Source organism: Ipomoea nil, unplaced genomic scaffold, assembly GCF_001879475.1.
Source record: "Ipomoea nil cultivar Tokyo-kokei standard unplaced genomic scaffold, Asagao_1.1 scaffold2647, whole genome shotgun sequence".
NCBI lineage: Eukaryota > Viridiplantae > Streptophyta > Magnoliopsida > Solanales > Convolvulaceae > Ipomoea > Ipomoea nil.
Genome location: NW_017619075.1, coordinates 4,761,379 through 4,778,608, shown reverse-complemented (window position 1 = coordinate 4,778,608; position 17,230 = coordinate 4,761,379). Strand labels below are relative to the sequence as shown.

General features: G+C 36.2%; 1 protein-coding gene across 1 annotated transcript; it reads right to left on the bottom strand.

Annotated features, from left to right (window-relative positions):
• Positions 1 to 1,411: 1,411 nt before the first annotated feature.
• LOC109154469 (protein MOR1-like) lies at positions 1,412 to 2,055 on the bottom strand. The gene is made up of 2 exons (XM_019302242.1): positions 1,949 to 2,055; positions 1,412 to 1,805 (listed from the first exon to the last, which is right to left on the bottom strand). The coding sequence occupies exons 1-2, from the start codon at positions 2,000 to 2,002 to the stop codon at positions 1,623 to 1,625; spliced, it is 237 nt and encodes a 78-aa protein (XP_019157787.1). The 5' UTR covers positions 2,003 to 2,055; the 3' UTR covers positions 1,412 to 1,622.
• Positions 2,056 to 17,230: the final 15,175 nt, after the last annotated feature.

The following is a 17,230-nucleotide window of genomic DNA, read 5'->3' as shown; positions in this document are numbered from 1 at the left end:
GTGTTGTTAAAAGTCACGTACATAGACAACGGTTTTTAACTGTTGTCTTTTCTTTAAAAGACAACAGTTATAAACCGTTGTCTATTGTGTGTTGTTGAAATCGCTTTTGTCACACCCATAAACTGTTGTCTTTTGTAGAAAAGTCAACGGTTTATAATTGTTGTCTATTGTAAAATAGACAACGGTTTTTAACCGTTTTTCACCTGCTTAAATTATAATCGTATAAAAAAAAAACAATTTATCCATTCACCATATGTTGCAAAGTGTAGTTACATAATTGTGCACAAGCTAATAAGGTTCAAAATAACAAGTCAAAAGACTTCCATGACCAATTCTAATTATCATCCAAGTCATAATACTACTACACAAAAAAACAATTCCCCGAACCAATTCAAGTCCAAATGATCACAACGTTCGAATGACCAAATCATACCTACTCTATGTGACTTGATAGAATATCGGCCCATTCAGATCGCACCAGATCAATAACCGCTTTGTCATAATCAACTTGTTGAAACTACATGTAAAAAGTAAGAAAATAAATTAGTATAGATATAAATAATTTGCAATGAAATGAAACTGCCCTCTTACTCTCACCACATTCATACTCAAGGTGTTCATAACAAGATAATGAGTTCCCTAAAGAGAATCATAACAAGTGTAGCCAACAAGTAAAGAAAGACACTTGAAAAAAGCAATACAAATGCACTCCCAAGGGAAAGAATGGAAAGAATCACGTGAAGATTGCCACCTTACACTTGTGCAATACTCCTCGACTGTCTAGTCTCACTTGAGAAAACTAAAGAGAGATGTTCCGGCAATCCAAGGTGGTTCTTACCATTGGGGTATCAAACACAACTACCAAGAAAGTTTCTCATACTAATTCTAACAATACTACAAGTCAGTTCATTAAGTAACATAGATGATGAGCCTTAAACTAAATACAAGAAAAATTGATCAACATCATACAATGACAAGATCAAAGCAATTCCCATCTGAGGCAAAACTTGAGAAAATTTTAGGGGAAAAAAAATTAGTTTTTTTGCTTAGTTGCCAAATATTATAATGAAGCAAATTGGAGATTTCCCACAGAAAAGGTTTATAAATATATACTAATTAACAAATAGCCATAAAAAAAGAATAACTACCCATTAGAGCTTTTAATCCTTACTAAAACTCTACACACAGTTCACTTGAAACACAGAGCTAAACAAATTACCTATTAAGAATAGTACCAAAAAAATTACACAAATATGTGATAATATATACATGTATATGCATATAATAAATGCAATATTAAATGAATGTGTAATGCTTTAAAAGATTTATTCTAACCCAATACGTTCCTAAGAGTATATTCCAAATAGATGACAATCAGAAGTCACCACTGATAACAATTACAAGAGGATCACCTTGGTAAGTTTGATAAGACATTTCACAACCAACGGAGAACTTTTGATTTCTAACAGCTAGGGACTCATTTGCTGTTGGAGATGGCTACCTTGATGGGTCCAAAGGCCGTAAAAGATTGATGAGCACAACGAATGATGTTGTTCGATCAGCATTATAGAACATGCAGAATATGACCAACCAATTATAGTTAAGACACAAGAATAAAATCACTAAATTTCCAAAAGCAGACTCACCAAAATCTTAAGCATCAGAACATTCAAGGCTTTCAGAAGCTGACTACCATCATCCATTCGTGGAACCCTTTCATCTAGAAGCCAGAGCAAAAGCTCAGTAATAAGTATAGGAACAGTGCTCTCCTTGGCAGCATGAGCAAGATTTTTACTTTGAAAAGTCTGCATGAAGATATCAAAGGAAAACAGTTTAGATACACAGATTATTCCAAAACAAAAATCTGTCCCACCCAGTTCGTGCCTTCCGAACCTAAAGTATTTCTATAAAGTCAAGAGAAGGTTAGTGAATGGTAAAAGGAAATTGCCTGCATAAGTGTATTGAGAACATATTTGCAAGATCTTGATGGTATTGAGAACATATTTGCAAACTAAACTCAAAAGTCTTGGCTACCTGCAGCAGATATCAAACCAGAAGCAACATGAAACCAATGACAGAATAGGAAAAGTAGTAAGGTAAAGCTGCATTAAAGAATTTCTTGCCTTATTCCCTTAAAAAAAAATCAGAGAAATAGGAAGGTAAAATATTTGAAAACACCTGAGGTGGTGGGATGAAGGGACAGAAGTGAATGTCTCCTTAATGCTAACGAACTAAATCTTCAATGGCGTAAACAATATAATAACACTGGTAGAGGGATTTAAAACAATGCAACACCACACTCAACACTCAAAATTAACAATAACACATAAAAATTTACTTATTTAATTAAACATTTAACAAAATATTAACAGAGAAAAAAAAATTAAATACCTGGCTGAGGGGTTGCACCGCCGGTTGAGGAGTGAGGACCGTGAGTCGGTGAGAGGACTGATTTGAGGAGTGAAGGCCGGAAGGCGGAAGCCCAGAAGGCGTTGGAGGACGGACTATGGAGAAACCGGAGGGCGTGAGGGAGTGACCGGAGTTCGCCGACTCGCCGAGGGTGGAATCCAGTCGTCCAGAGAGGCGCGCGGTTGGCAGTGGACGGTGGAGCCGCGATGGACGGAGGATGGACGGATGGAGGACGGAGGGCTTGGCTGTGTTCAGACGGACGAAGGTGGAGGGGATTTTCAGAATTGGGGAATTTTGGGGGATTTGGGGAATTTTATGTACAAGACTTAAAGACGGCGCCAAGCCGCCAAATACAAAATTTTGGTGAAAATTAGATTGTAATAAAATAATTTTCAAATAACAATAGCGAGAGTAACAATAGCTTTTGTACTAATAGCGAGAGTAAATTTTTAAAATAATTATAAAATGTAAATTTCGTCACTAACTCATAAATTTTTAAGTAGAGTAATTTTTAACCCTTACAAAAGCTAGGCAAATAATACATTTAGTGATGGATATTTTTACCCGTCACTAATTTTTTGTCACTAAAAATTGTTTTTCTTGTAGTGGTTGGAGGCGGTGAGAGCACTGGGAACGACGGTGTTAGTCGGTGTTATTGTCGAAGGAGAAAATTTGCAATGGAGAGAAATTCGACGGTCGAATTGTTGAAGGCAAATGTTGCAAAGAGGGAAAAATTCGCACTAAGTTAAAACTTGCAAAGAGGGAAAGAATTGAATGAATTGTTTTTATTTTGCAAAGAGGGAAATAACATAACATATACAATATACTATATACTATGTATTAATATACTCCGTAATAAGGAAAATAACGAAATTTTATTTTAATTTTATAATAAGCCTTCATTTTTTCTAAATTAAATAAGTATATTCATGGTTATCAAATTATGAACATATAGTTCTGTGATCTGTGAATACAGAGTTCAACAATTGGAAATATGAACATCGAAAATTATGAACATAGAGTTCTGTAATTGTGAATATATAGAGTTCATTCATTATGAATATGAATTTCAAAAAAATTATGAATATATAGTTCGGTAATTATGAACATAGAACATTGTGCACCATGCATGGTGCACACGGTTACACAACATAATTTGCCCTTTATTACCCAGAGATTTATTACCCAGACAGCTGGCGGCCCAATTATTACAAAGATCACGGCAAAAGAAATGAGTTATAGCTAACTGTACGACATCAACTACTCTTTCATATGGCAAATTATTGCATGGACCATGGTCCACACAATTGTGTAGACCATGAATATCAGGTACATTTTTAATATATTAAAAGTACATTATTTTTGTACTAAAGGTACATTATTTTTGTACTGAAGGTACATTATGTAAAATAATGTACCCTTAGTATATTAAAAATATACTTTCAAAAAATGTACCTTACGTACATAAATAATGTACCCTTAGTATATTAAAAATGTACTTTTTATTTATGGTCCACACAATTGTGTGGACCATGGTCCATGCAATAATGATTGCTTTCATATCCATTCTCCACCTGTCCCATGCATGTCGGAAGGGTCGATTACCAACATGATAATTATTATTATTATTTGAATTTATAGATTGGTCTTAATTGTAATTGAAAATAAAATTTTAATAAATTGACAATGAAATTTTGGTGAATAATTTTATATTTAAATATGAACGAAAATAGAACTATTAAATTAACTTTTGAATTGTATTCTTTCTTTGTTAAATTTTTATGCATTATATTTGGACAAAAAAAAATTAATTACATTTTTATTTTTGTTCTAGATCTTGTAAACATCTATTGTCATCTCGTAACAAAAACAATGAAGGTCCAAATTATAGGTAAAAGATAATGTGTAACACTTTAGTAAACAAGAGTTGGTGTGACTTTGTGGGTTTAGCCTAAATACATAAGTGTTAGTGTGGCTTGGTGGGTTTAGCTTGGTTCTACTTTATACAATCATTGTCTTGGTTCTCAGGGACAACATAGAACCAAACTTGTTATATATTTGATGTTGCACTTAAATACACAAGTGTTGGTGTGGCTTGGTGGGTTTAGCTTAGTTTATTATGTTAGAAGTTTTGGGTTCCATTTTTCCTAGAGGCATCCTAACCTATTTTATAAAATCGTTGTCTTGGTTTTCATAGACAACCCAGTTATATACCAGATGTTGCACTTTGGTATATAAGAGTTTGTGTTGCTTAGTTGGTTAAATCTTATTTGTTATGTTTGAGGTTATAGGTTCAACTCTTGTTATTAACATCCTTGTTTTTATTTTATACAATTGTTGTCTTTTATAAAATAATGATGCGCAAAGACAACGATTTTTTATAACCGTTGTCTTTGTAGTGTTGTGTATTCAAATACGCTTAAAGACAACATACCAAAGACAACGTTAAATAAAACCGTTGTCTTAAACAAATAAAGAACACGCAACGACAACGGTTATATAAAACCGTTGTCATTGTAGTGTTGTGTATTCAAGTGCTATTAAAGACAACACATAAATGACAACGGTTAAATAAAACCGTTGTCTTTTATAAAATAATAATGCGCAAAGACAACGGTTTTAAAAAACCGTTGTCTTTGTAGTGTTGTGTATTCTAGTGCGCTTAAAGACAACACACAAACGACAACGGTTAAATAAAACCGTTGTCGTTTTTTAAAAAAAGAGCGCACAAAGACAACAGTTTTAAACAACCGTTGTCTTTTTAGTGTTGTGTATTCTAGTGTGCTTAAAGACAACACAGCAACGACAACGGTTAAAAAAACCGTTGTCTTTTTAAAAAAAAAAAACGCACATAGACAACGGTTTTAAAAAACCGTTGTCGTTGTGGTGTTGTCTTTTCACAATATGCACAAAGACAACACACTTATAACAACGGTTATATAAAAACCGTTGTCTTTGACAAAAATGTTGCATCAAAGACAACGGTTTTGGACCAAACTGTTGTCTTTTATACAAAAGACAACACTTTTCTTAATAACTGTTGTCTTTCTAGTGTTGTCTATGTGCACTTTTCTTGTAGTGTGTAAATGGTCTTTATTTAGTTTGAGTTCTTGTTGCTTGGCTTTCCTTATTTGCTCATTTGTTTAGCTTTTGCTACATTTATAGTTTTTCTTCCTTTGTTTTGTTGTGTAGAGTTTCCTTTTTAGACCTGGGTATGCCCCGTTTATTTGTATATTCTTTCAGATATTTATATAATTTACATTTATCCAAAAAAAAATGACTAAATCAGTCATTGAATCATCTACATAAAATATTTCGTGTAGCGTTAGGCTAATTATATCATTGATAAGTGCTAATTCTTAGTACTTTTATGTGCACAATTGATATCAAACTCATATGATTTCATGTTATTTGGAAGCTAAGTATGTGCCTATTTGATTCCTTTGTGTCATTTAGGTTATTTGGAGGCAATGGTTGTAACTTCATGTAAATTGGAGCTCAATTGGTTGTGTTTTGAAGTCATCTTGACAGAAAGGCAAGTTCCAGGAGTCATTAGAGGTCAAGAAAATGAAATAAAGCGAGTTGAAGTGTCATGACATGACCTGAGGACCCAAAGGAACTAATGAGATGAAGAAATATGCGTTTTTGAAGTGAAAAACATGGGTCACGTTGGTGGTCACGCCGTGATTGCCAGCGTGACACCATTATGCTTTGTACTTTTTTTTTCTGTCAGATGAAGTCTCGGTAATTTGAGCATATCTCAAGCTATGAGTGTCCAAATAGCGCGATTCAAGTGTCATTAGAAAGGAAACTCAGAGAGCTAGAACTTTCATGAAAACCACAAAAGCTAGTTCGGATGTTTAAAACGTGAAAAATGGTCTAGAAACCAGAGATACTGTGTAGAGATGCTGGTCACAGTGGCGGTCACGGTGTGACGTTGACCGTGACCAGAAGAGACCTACGAGGCTTAGGTCTAGTCACGATGAAGGTCGTGACCTCCATCGTGACCAGGCATTCTGGAAGCAGTTAAAAACACGCGATTCCAAAAGTATAAAGTATCTTTAGGCATTATTTTCATCCATCTTTCAATTTCCGATCTCCCTAAACACCTTCTCTCCATCCAAACCCTTTAGAACAAAAAATCCATTGTATTCCGTCATCTTTTGGAGAATATTTAGAGGGAGATTAACGTATGTAATTGCAACTTTCACTTTCAGTTTCAGATTTACATTCTACAAGTTCTATCAAGTTAAGTTCTCAATTTCTTACTTTTACATTTCACATAAGTTGTAGTTTGAATTTATTGTTCATTACTTTAATTGCTTTTAATTATTTCACTTGCTATTAATTTGTTAATTTCATTATGATTAGTTAAACTAGTTAGAGATTTAGATTGAATTGCTTTGTATTAATGTCAACATGAATTAAATTGGAAAACCTAGGGCTTGCAATATCTTTAGATTGAATTTGATTGTGAATTTGGTAAAATGTTTTAACTCTTGCAGTCTTGCTTGGTTAGGGCCCAACTTTGTAAGGGGATTTTGGATTTGGTGCTTCACCTATGAGAATAGGGATTCACCATAGCCAAACCTATCACAATTCTAACTCACTCTTGAGAAAGGGGAGTTGGAAGGGATAGAGCACACAAGGTATTTGATTAATTGCCTCATCTAGTCTATTTGCCATGAGAATGGAATTAGAACTTAGGTGATAGCCCAATGACCATGAGAATGGCATTGGCACTTGCTAAACGCCATCACTTTCATTATTTATCTTTGTTTGCCTTAGAATTTAGAACACTAAGAAGCATTTGTACATTGTTATTTAATCTAAGTCCTCTCTTTTATCCTTGTCCATTACTTAATCATTTAGTTGTTTTAAAATTGTCTATATGCAAACGAATATTCCATTTTGGTTAGCTTTCAAACACTGAATACTCTTGTGTTTAACCCCTCTCTATACTCAATTCCCTTATGGCTATTCCTAGAGGACGACACTCACTAAAACATCACCGCTAAAACCAACTTTCAATCACAGACCAAGGTTTATATTTAGTTATGGACCAGGATTTATGTTAGATCATTGAATCATGTTTATTTAAATAATTTAAGTTCATAAAAAAAATCAGATCATTTAAATATGAGTTTAAGTTCATTATAATAATACTCTAAGTTCATCAAAATGACACCAATATAATAAACCAAACATTAGCTAAATACATTTTTCTCTATTTCTTTTTGTATAAATAAAATCAATCTATAAAAGTAATATCGTTAAAAATATCTCATAGAGATATTTTAAATTCACTCATATTGATAAATTTTTTAAATATATTGTTTCAATAAATGTGTGATGTAGTAATAATATAAATGCCCTATGATGACTTAATGTACCTACAGTAGTGGCTTAATGAGTATGCAATAGTAGTTTAATGAACTTGTAATAATGTTTCGATGGACGAGCATAAATGACTTAATGAACTTGTAGTAGTGACTTAATCAACTTGCAATAGCGATTTAACGAACATGCAATAATATCTTGATAAACTTCTTAATTTACTTAATTGAATTGTAATAATAGTAATTAAAAGAACCTACAATTAGAGGTGGGAAATTCGATTTAAAGTTTGGGTTTTTTTTTTTTTTGTCTTGGTTTGATTTATATTTGTTACGAACATTTGTATTTAGATTTTGATGATACCAAAATAGAAAACTTAGTCCCCCAATTTGTTTTTAGTCTATTTACATTTTGTTTTCTGAAATCATGTCATACACACATCGATTTGTAATACGAAAAACCTTGTACTTATCAAAGAAGAGTGAACACGTCATGCACTCAAGAAGAATTGTGGATTTGAAGAGTTGAAGATTCGAAGAATTGAAGATCTGAACACTTGAAGACAAGAAGACTTGAAGATCAAAAGGTTGCAAGTAGACCGAATCATGGAAGGGTCCACGGTGGACCATCAACATTTTGAATCAAGGTCGAGTGATTAAGATAGAATCATTCGATATATGGGTGACTGGTAAAGTCAACTAGTCAAGAGTGCACACGAATCATCACGGCATAAAGAACTAAGATGAACAGTTCTTTATCTCGTATGTGAGATGTTTTGTCTAGGACAACAGTGTCCTAAGAACAAATCCCGAGGTCAAACTATCATTAAATGCCTTGTCCTTTGTGTTGTTATAAGTGACAAGAACTATCAACACACTTCCTGGACCAACGACTATATAGTACTGACAACTCACATGCACTCTTTATCCCACAACTTCTACCCACTGGATAATAGGGTGATCTGAATTTTGTTTTCTTCTCCAACGAAAACAAAGTTCATCCCTATAAATAGCAGCACTTTCAGAGATGAAAAAGCAGAAAGATATCAAGCAACATAAGTCCGAAAGTTTTAAGCTACAAAGTGCTTTAATATCCTGTGCGAATGCGAAAGAAAAGGTTTAGAGTCTCTATCCAGAAAAGCTTGAGCAGATGTGCTATCATCCAGCTCTCCGCAAAAGCTTCACATTTGGAGAATTTATCACCAACCTTTTTCTCTATGTGAACAGTAGATAGACGCGGAGTAGACTAAGTGTAGTCGAAAAACCTACAACTAAGGATTGTGTCCGGCTATGTGTTCAAGGAACAATCTTGGAGTGGATTTGTACTAAGGGAATAGTGCAAACCTTCACGAGTTGTAAAGAAGAGTGGAGTAGGCTTCGTTAACAGCCAAACGACTACAAAAATCAATCTCTCTCTCTACTTTATTTACTGCATTGCTTTCATCTTATTTATCCTCACTCTAACACAAGATCTTTCAATCAACTCGTGCAAATATAACTTTAAAAGTAATCAAGTTTTCCGTTGTGCATTTGAAATCTTACCGAATCGTCCAAAGTCATCCGACTTAACGAATCGAAGAAAGGTTTCAAAACTTGACGAATCTATTCACCCCCCCCCCCTAGATTCGTCCTATCATCTTTTCAGGACCAACAATATTTTTTCAGTTTTGAAAATATGAAACCATTATATTTAACATTGTAGTTTAGTTTGGTTCGGTTCAATTTGACAACATGAACATTCTCTAGTTCTTTAGCGCAATTATTTATTTATTTATTTATTACTAATTTAAAATTTAAAATCTAATCAACACGTCAATGATGCATATTTCAAATTCCTCAATTAATAATGAGTCCAAACAACAAGACAACACTACATATTTAAAAATCCAATGTCCAAACATAACATAAAACTTAATTCAAATAACAAGATAGCAATCTAAGTTACTAATAGAAAAAAATAGGGATTTAGAGAATTGAGAATTTAGTAATTAATGTGACAACCCAAAATTTAATTTTATAAATTCAGTTTTAAGAAATTTCAAAATAGCCATTTTTCACTCCATAAAAATTTTTGCAATGAAATCGTTGTTAGAATATAATATTTTGAACCACTTTTAAATAAATTCAACACCGGAACATGATTTGAAACAAAAATCCTAAATTCTCGGGTACATTGCGTGCCGAGTTTTAAACTGAAAATTCAATCTGAGTGAAACCGGGAGAAATCTGAGAAGCCTAAATCAAGTGTCTATCTAGAAATCATTTTTGAGAAATTCAATTTCAACCCCAAACTACTTTTAAAATCCTGATTTTGGATCATGGTCCATGAAGCATGGTGAACTACACCACTCCAAGAGCTTGTCTAATGCAACTTTCTAGCCAACCCTTTACACTTTTGCCCTCCACCAATCATTGAGTATCTTCCTAGGGTTTTGCACCCATATAAAAGGAATAGTAAGCCAATGTTTTCTCCTGATTCCACCCTTTGCTTCTCACACCTTTGAGCTCTGCAGTCACAGTAAGTTTCTTCAAGTTTTAGCCTCCATTTCCTTCCAAGCTTTCCTTCTATTCTCTTTATCTCTGAGAACATTAGTAGTAAGAATGTTGTGTGGTTTGTTTGAGATATTTAGGACGTGAAGGAGGGTGTAGCTAGCTTAAGAAGAAGGCGAAATCCCAGCCTAGAGGAGGAATCTACAAAGGTATAACCCCATGGACTCCCAAAGACATTTTAGAATCTGTGAAGTCTTGTTTCTATGCTTGAAATGAGTAGAAATGCTAGAATAATGTGTGATTGAGCTAGTAAATGATCTATTGATGATCTCTGATGTGTTGTTGATGATTTGTGAGTGTTTATTTGCCTGAAAATGTCTTACAGGTGAAGAAGAAGCTCACTAGTGCACAACACAGTGTGCACCAGATGAGACACGGATCTAGCCAACGGCCCTTGGGAGGAGTTGTTGGCTAGGGCCGTGGAGGAGCGGCCCTAAGGTATGGCTCTGGGCAAGAGCCGAGGCCCTAGGTCGCCGCTTGGGGGTTCCAGGCGACGGGGCTCCTCAAGCCACGCTAAGCAGAAGCTGTGCAGTGTTCGGGCCCTTGTGGCTCACCTATGTGTCGTTTCAGACCGGGACTCACGAGCTCTTGAGGCTCGGACATTCGAGGCCGTCACGACGCACGTTTAGAATTTGATTTCTCTGAATTTGGAGTAGAATTGAGCATTATGAGATAGAAGTTGTGAAGAAGAATATTACAAATATTGTATGTGAATGTTTACAGTAAAGGAAAATGCTGAGTTTTAGTCTTGGCTATTTGTTTGAGAAGCATGAGAATTATATGAATGTTAGATAATGAAATATGATCAATATTTGTCAAGTTTGCTTGGTTAGCATGCCTAAGTATTCATTGTGAGTATTTGAGAAGTTTTGCCAAGAATGTGAAATTGTTTGATTGTACAGAGCATGAATCTAATTTCCCAGTAAAGTGATGTATTAAAAATATGTTGAGTATTTTGAGTCCAAGAGTATGTTGAATACTTGCTAAGTGTTTGCGAATGAAGATTTGCTAAATTATGATTTATGAGCATGTTTATAGAATTGTTGAGAATTCACAGTGAGAAGATAATTGAAGTTTATTCTACAGTAAAGTGCATATTTGAGCATATCATGTTTTAAAGTGCATAAATGGCCAAAGTGAGCCTAAGTATTATTTCCAAAGACTCATATCTATTTTAGAAAGTCATTTTCTTGTTGCATTGAGAAATTGTTGAGAAGTTATGTGCATAAGCTTGCATAAGTAAATAGGTTGCATGAAATTTCTATGCTATTTATTGTGAGGCAAATAGTATTTTGGAGGCCCGTTAGGATTATGCCCTTTCGGAAGAAAAGAGAATGATCGGTCAGAACTGGCAACAGTGAAAGAAAGAAAGTAAAGCAAGAAATGGACATTGCGATCCGATATCATGTAACGCGGCGTATTCCCACGTTACGAGGTTAGAAACTGCCCGCCAGGCTTGGAATCCTGATCAGGGGGTATGCACACTAATAGTTCGATACCTGATTGCACAGAGTTTGAGAAAAGAACCAAGAGAGTGGTTCTATGGGCGAGATGAGTATTAGGTCGGCTAGATGTCGAGCCTAGATAGGTCTATCCACCTTACGGTGAAGTCCTACCTCGCCCATGATTAAAGAAAGCAATCGAGTAAAAAGACTCAAGAGAAAGCAATCGAGTCAAGAGACTCAAGAGAAAGCAATTGAGTCAAGAGATTCAAGAGAAAGCAATCGAGTTAAGAGACTCAAGAGAAAGAAAGCGAGTCATTGTGACTCTAAGAAACCTCCACAAGAAATAGTATTCTTTTACAAAAGAGTGTATACGTATATCTAAATCTATATTTATACTAAAAGCATCATGTTCATTAGATTGCATAATGAGTATGATTGCACGAGATTGCATAGTGAGTATATGATTGCACGAGATTGCATAATGAGTATGATTGCACTAGATTGCATAATGAGTATATGATTGATTGTATATTGAGTATATGATTGCATTAGATTGCATAATGAGTATGATTGCACTAGATTGCATAATGAGTATATGATTGATTGTATATTGAGTATATGATTACACGAGATTGCATAATCAGTATGATTGCACTAGATTGCATAATGAATATATGATTGATTGTATATTGAGTATATGATTGCACGAGATTGCATGACGAGTATATGATAGCATGAGTTTGATTTAAGTTATGTGTTAGCATGAGATTACTACTGAGATGTTAGATAGACTTGAGATTCTGGATAAGCTAAGTACGAGAAAGTATGAGCTTGATGATAAGTTAGATACTTCTGAAAGCATGCCTATTTGTTAATTAGGTTGTAAGCATATAGAAACCCTGTTAAGCATGATAAAGTGTTCCCTAAGTGATTGAGAATGCTTGATCTAAGTATGTGAAATAAATGTTTTCCAACAGTATATATTGTAGTACTTTACAGGGTTGAGTGGAGTTATACTTAGCTTCGTGCTAACGGATTTGTTTTCTACTTGTTGTTTGTTAACCCCTTTCAGGTGGGCCCAGTTCGTGAGAGAGAGTACGAGTTAGACTAGACTAGCATTAGTTAGCTTGTGTAGTCTAAAACTCTTGATGTTGATTTACTCTTTTGAGACTTGGAGATGACTACCCTAGGCTTTTGATGGTGCTGGACACCGGGGTTTATCCGCTAGATTGTTTGATGTTTAGTAAGACTTTTTATGACTTAGTTGTTATCCTTAGCTTGTGCAATCACCATGAAGGGTGATTGTGGCAGTGACACCTCTACTAAGTTGTTTAATAAGTTTTTCTGCTGTTTTAGTTTATCTTTAAAGGTTTAGTCTGTTAATTAAGTTTAAGAAAAGTGGGGTGTTACAAGTAATTAGTAATTAGTATATACACTTGGGTAATTTTCTAAATATAAAAACATTTAGGTATAATTATATACATAGATATAATAAGAAAGGAAATGAAATAGTATTGTACGCTTATATTAGACTATAAGCTTTAAAATAATTGTAGAAGTGTTATTAAAGTTGATTGACTTTGACTTGAGACAATCATTGAATATATGCACAAGAGATGCTTGGTGAAGTGTTTTATGTAATTGATTAGTTGTATGATCTTCAAATGAAATTGGTTTGTTTCTAATGAACGTAATCATCGTGGAACTAATTAATTATAGTTACAAAATGTAAAGACGATGTTTATAGTAGCGGGGATAGCTCAGTTTAGAGAGTGTTAGACTGAAGATCTAAAGGGCACGTGTTCGATCCACGTTCACCGCAACTTTGCAATGTAAATCATATATTTATAATTGAGTTAATACCCAAAATTATCCTCGACTATATAGTGGTTTTTCTCAATTTTTCCCTAAACAACTTTGGTGTCATAAAGTAGTCCTAGAATTTTGTGTTATTGCACAATATTGTCCTTCGTTTGTTAATCCGTCAAAAGGGTGTTAAGTACAGGGATAAAAGTCATTTCATATTTAGGTTATAATGATAATAATTATTATTATTATTATATGTATATACACTAAAAGAATAATATTTTAATTGATTTTTTGTTCTTGTTTAGGTACCCGCAACGAAAGGCACTTTATGTAATGCGCAGTTTCATCCGGCAAGTTGCACAAATCCATGGCTCTGTCACTGAGGACGAGCTTCCAGAGATCTTTAGCCTTGCGACGGTGGTTACTTCTCAACTGGGCGCCAGAATTCGGCACAGGGAGGCGCGGCTCCAAGCGCGCTGCGGTCTGACAGCGTAGGGCATGGAGGTGTAGGCGGCGAGCTTTATCTTCTGGCACCGTCTGCAGCGGCCAGCGCGGCGGAGCTGGGGTTTTGCCGTCGACGTTGAGGTTGAGCTGCAGAGAAAGACACCTACAATGACAGAATAAATGGGCAGCGGTTGGCGGCCAGCATATATGAACAACGCTTCCTTCCGGTTCCTGACCAAGATGTTGATGCTGGAGGCGTTCTTCGGCAACGTGAACGGAATCTACACCACCGACTTCCCCGACCAGCCGCCGGTGATATTTGAATACACAAACGTGAACAGCAGCCTCAGTCCGGCTTTCTTAATGTAATTTTGCATATTCAGAGTGTAACACCCCCGGAAACACGACTTAAAAACAAGTCTTAACACATGCAGATTAACAACAAAACACTAGCACAGCGGAAGATAAAAAGATAACTGGATAAAAGGAATCCAAAACGGGGTGTTATGCCACGTATACCGCACTAGGTATACGCTACGGCGACAATCTGCAAGTGTAGCACTATCCCAAAAACAACAAACTAGAACAATCTAAAGACATTGGCACACAGGCCTCAACGACACTGTCTAAAGATACAGGTGCTAAGCTACCGGCTCTAGACATCGCGCTCGACTACGCATCACCTGAAAGATACAAAGATAAACATCGGGGTGACGCCCGGTCAGCGAAAGATGCTGGTAACCCACCAATACCGTAAAGTATCATAAATAGGTAGATACATAATATGAAAACCATTTTCGAAACGGAATACATATATATATATATATATATATATATATATATATATATATATATATAAGTCAAAAGCCAAGATCAAAAGACAACACAAGACTCACCAGTCACAAGGATAAAACCGGGAACACATCCCAACCACAAAGATTAACCACACACAAGGATAAAGACTCACCCAACGGCAACACATGCCAAAACACCACACCACAACCCTCCGTGACTACACACGTCACGAGAGAAGAGAACTCACCACAACAACGACTTCACAAGCCCTCGTGACATCACACATCACGAGTTGATATGCCTTCCTTATGCCCTGTTCCAACCTTATGGCTACCCTCAACCTTGTACCTTCGGTGCCAACCATTACCTCCAGAAAACCCCTGTACAGCCAAGTCTAACCTTATTCCGCCGGGACCGTCGTCCCCCACCTACAGACCACCAACGAAAACCCACCAATTCACGACAACACATGCCCAGATAACACAATGTTATCCCCCAAACATGTGGACTCTGCCACAACTCCATGAAATCACGTCACGGCCACCACGAGGACCGCTGCAATACCTTGGTGACTAGTGTCCCATACCACTAATCGTGCAATCCAGGTAGAGCCACACACGCACCACCACTCACACGAAACGAACAACGGATTGCAAGAGAAGGTATGAAACACACTCAATCAAGAGACAGGTCACCACCCATCGACAACAACGACGCTAGCATTAAGATAATAACTAGCAAGCTCAACAACGAGGAAACTCAAGATAGTTCCGAGGAACACACAAGATACCACACGGTTCAACGAAACACAATGTTGAACACTTAGCACGATTCACAACACCAAAGATCCTACATACATACCTACCATAAAGCTCTAGACCTACGAAACATCAAGAAGATACTCAAATAGTTCCACAAAAGAACAACGGGAGGCCAAAATATCAAAGACCAAGACAAACGAATCACGGGGAACAAATCCCGAACCAACTCCACCGTGTTCCCCGCGGGTGGACCCACGTGTAGTGCCCCACCCGTGGTCCCGCCCGCGGGTACACAACCCGCAGGGCACACGTTCCCCGCGGGTAGGCCGGCGGGTGGTGCCCAGCCCGCCGTTCTACCCGCGGGTACATCCCTGTACCACAACAAATCCCTTCGGGGATTTTCTCCTCCAAACACAAATTCAAGTCCAAAACATGCCAAATCTCACCAAGCACAACAAAATGACTTGAACCAAGGAAAATGCTAAGCAATGGCACAAAGGAAACCTAAACACAAGCTCTAGATATGCAATATCACAAGATAAATGCATAAACTCTCACATTTCATATCAAAACAAAAGTAGAAGCCAAGAAATCATATATAGGTAAGCAAAATAGGTTTTGTAGAGCATGGGTTACCTCTTGAAGACCAAAAGACTCTTCTTACACCACAACAAGCTCTCCACTAAGCTCACTAGCCAAACCCACTTCAAGATCAAACCAAAAGATCATAAAGATCCAACCTTTAAGAAAAAGACAACCAAGATGGAACCAAAAAGACTAGACAAGCTTAGATCTTACTCTTCTAGATGCCAAAATAGAGGAAAGATTGAATCTTGGAAGCAAAACTTGGAATCTTGACAAAGGCTTCTTTTGGCTTGAAGAACAAGCTACTCTTGTTTTCTAGAGAGAAGGTAGAGATATTTTCTAGGAAGTGTAATGGAATGAAATGAAGAAGTCTTCTAGGTTTAGGTTACAAGACTATCTCTTGGTGAAAAGACAAGGATACCCTTACTAACTCTTAGAAAATGTAAGGAACAAGGGAACTCCTCTCAAAGCACAAGGTACAACACAACTTAAAGATTGACTAGTCAAATACTAGTCCTTGAGTATCAAAAATCAGGATTTTAGGAATCAATTCCTCAAAAGAAATAGAATTAATTACTCAATTAATTCATGGTTTGGAGTATGGATTTTTGGGGTGTCACATCCTCTCCCCCTTCAAAGAAGTTTCGTCTCCGAAACTTGGGTACAACGAATTAAAACGAAAACAAGGAAACAAAATTGTGACAAGAAGTTTCAAGAATATCCCTTTTGGTCAAAAACTCCAAAAGTTCTCACAAGGGTTCCAAAGCAAAGAAAAGGCATTACGAATCTAAGGAAAGACAAGAGATCAATAAACGGATAGATTGGCATCAAGAACTCTAACCTCAACACAACAACCAACTTCTAGACAACAACCAAGAACTCAACAACTGACCCAAACACCAACCAACAAACTAGCTAAACAACAAGGCAACAAACAAAGCAAGCAAGCACACAAAGCACACAACAACCAAACACCAAGCTACAAAGGCTAAGAAACAACAAAGAAAGAAACGAACGGGGTTACCACAACACCACTAGAACTCTTCACTCTCTGAATCTTCGGCCTCTTCAGACTCTTCTTCTTCAGCTTCATCTC